This window comes from Sardina pilchardus, chromosome 10 (assembly GCF_963854185.1).
Source record: "Sardina pilchardus chromosome 10, fSarPil1.1, whole genome shotgun sequence".
NCBI classification, from domain to species: domain Eukaryota; kingdom Metazoa; phylum Chordata; class Actinopteri; order Clupeiformes; family Clupeidae; genus Sardina; species Sardina pilchardus.
The window spans coordinates 20,412,263-20,414,762 of NC_085003.1; the positions used below are offsets into that span (position 1 = coordinate 20,412,263).

A 2,500-nucleotide genomic window follows, 5' to 3' on the forward strand; every position below is an offset into this window, starting at 1 on the left:
CAGGGCCGACCGGACGAGTCGACCACCAGAGAGTCGCGCCCTTAGCAGAGCCACAGCTAGGAGGACATCATACAAATATGAACCTGTAGAGTTTACACTAGCTACATGGTATGGTTTACAGACCTGCATTGTGTTGACCATACGACTTAACTCTGCACTCAATTACGCAACTTTCAGCATCTCAGATTGAGAGGCGAGCATGCTAGCACGGGAGCTAAAGGGTGCTAACATACATTTCTCACTCACTAGCACGTCTCTAAGGTGTCGGTAGGGAGGTTCAACTAACAAACATACTGCACAGCTACGTACCAGCAGGCCACAGTTACATTCCTTCTTCTATGGAGTATTCCAGCAGGAGTCTAAACCCTCGGACTCCTCTAGTGCCTCACTCCTTCAGCTTGAATTGTTCTCCTGTCTTCTATCTGGCCTGATTCCTCACTTATTATCATCGCCTGTCTCTTCCTCCTTTGCTTCCTCTCTAGCCCTTCAACACACTCTCTAGCTCTTCCTCTTCTCCTCCCCACAGTCCTCCAGTCAGGTGACGCTGGTCTGCACGTCTCTCCCTCTCTCCAGTCCCAGGTCAGACAGGTGTTGCGGGAGCGGAGCTGCAGACACCTGCTGGTGATGGGGAGCCGAGACGTAAGTCTCCCATGAGCTCTGAGAATAATCAGCACTTCTCTGATCCTCCACCCACTCACTCCGGGGCGAGGACACTCGCCACACGCCTAAAAAAAATGCACAAAATCGCGGCTCTGGCACGAAACAGTTCTTAGAACAAAAAAAAAAGTCCTTTTGTGTTCCAGGAATGGGGTTTTTTTGGTGCCTAATTGCTTTCACACCCATCATAGTGTACATGGATTGACAAACAATGGCGCACAGTGAAGCGCAAGGTTAATGAGAGACGAGGAGGAGCAGGCACAATGAGGCTCAGTTCCAGCAGGCGGGCGGGCCACTCCTCCTGCACTCTGAATGGGCACGCAGGGGCTACTGGACTGGGTGCAGGATGGAGAGAACCGCACGACACAGCACAACACAGCACAGCACATTACACAACACCGTACACAAGGGCACCACCGCGGGGTCATATCAGGGTGGGCACCTGGGAAACAGACCTGCCGTCCAGTTGGAGTGTGTGCAGTACTGTAGTTTTACAGTTTCAGCATTGCTTTGAGATTAATGTATGCTCATTTGTGTGTGAGTGTGTGAGTGTGTGTGCATCTGTAGACTTTGTTTGTAGTGTTGGTGCTGTGTGTCTATGCATGTCTGACTATGTATGTCTATGCATCTACATTTTTATGCATCCACATGTCTATGCATGTCATACGTGACTATGCATGTATGAGTTTGCATATGCATTCATGTGTGTGAGTGTATTTGTGACTTCTACTGAATTTGGATGTACTATTCTGTGTGTGTGTGAGTGTGTGTGTGTGTGTGTGTGTGTGTGTGTCCATGTTTCAGGTGACTGACCTCGCTGTTGATGTCAGCTCCAGCGTCCAGCAGCATCTGCACCATGGCTTCGTCCCCCCGCACACATGCATACATCAGGGGGGTCATTCCCTAGGCAACGGCACACAGAGAAGAACTCTTAACACACATACTGTACACACACACACACACACACACACACACAAACACACACACACACACATCTTCAGGTCTTAGTTACAGAAAAGAAGAACAACAGCAGCTGTGTGTGGGAAGCTGTGAAAGGAGTCACAGTCATTAAAGATGAAAGATGTCTTGTTTATACAAAAGCTGAAATATGTCTGTGTCTAGTGGTTTTGAGAGAGAGTGAGAAAAAAACAACACTGAGAGAGAGAGAGAAAGAGAAAGAGAGAGATAGAGAGAGAGAGAGATAAAATCAGTTTATGTGTTGCTTTGTTTCGTACAGTATGTTTTGCTTCATTTGAAAAACAGATTCTCCTATTGGCCTGAGATTGAATTCACCGTGCTAGTGTGAATGTGAAGGGGCTGCAAGGACATACAGTTCTTTGCAGCCAAGAGGTTGTGAAATCAACTTGTGAAGAACGAGAAATCAGATATGAAGACTGTGGTTGAGACTGAGATTGAGAAACACACATTGTCTGTCTGCCAAAAACTAGGTTCAGACGTGCAATGACACTGAGTGCATGTGTGCGTGTGTGTGTGTGTGTGTATGTGTGTGTGTGTGTGTGTGTGTGTGTGTGTGTGTGTGTGTGTGTGTGTGTGTGTGTGTGTGTGTGTGTGTGTGTGTCCACATCAGCTGGGCGCTAAGCTGGGAGCGGCCTCTGATTTAGACTATGGTTAACCATTAAACGTCCTGTCTGAGTCTGGCTCCCCAAAAAGCCCCTGTGCTGAGTGAGAGGCTCTAGGGCCTGGGCTGGATTTGGTGCGGCTATGGGAGGGGTGTCAAAACTGGGTTGCGCTGAATGTGTGGGATTCTTCCTTTCTTTTTCTGTGCAGTGCCGTCGTTGGGTTGTGTGTGTGTGTGTGTGTGTGTGTGTGGGGGGGGTTGTTC

General features: G+C 48.5%; 1 protein-coding gene across 1 annotated transcript in view; it reads right to left on the minus strand.

The window, feature by feature from the left end:
* Positions 1-2,500, minus strand: part of btbd11b (BTB (POZ) domain containing 11b) — a 69,399-nt gene that overhangs the window by 10,210 nt on the left and 56,689 nt on the right. Inside the window, 1 exon segment of the mRNA XM_062547584.1 lies at positions 1,471-1,560. Coding sequence (XP_062403568.1) covers positions 1,471-1,560 — 90 coding nt within the window.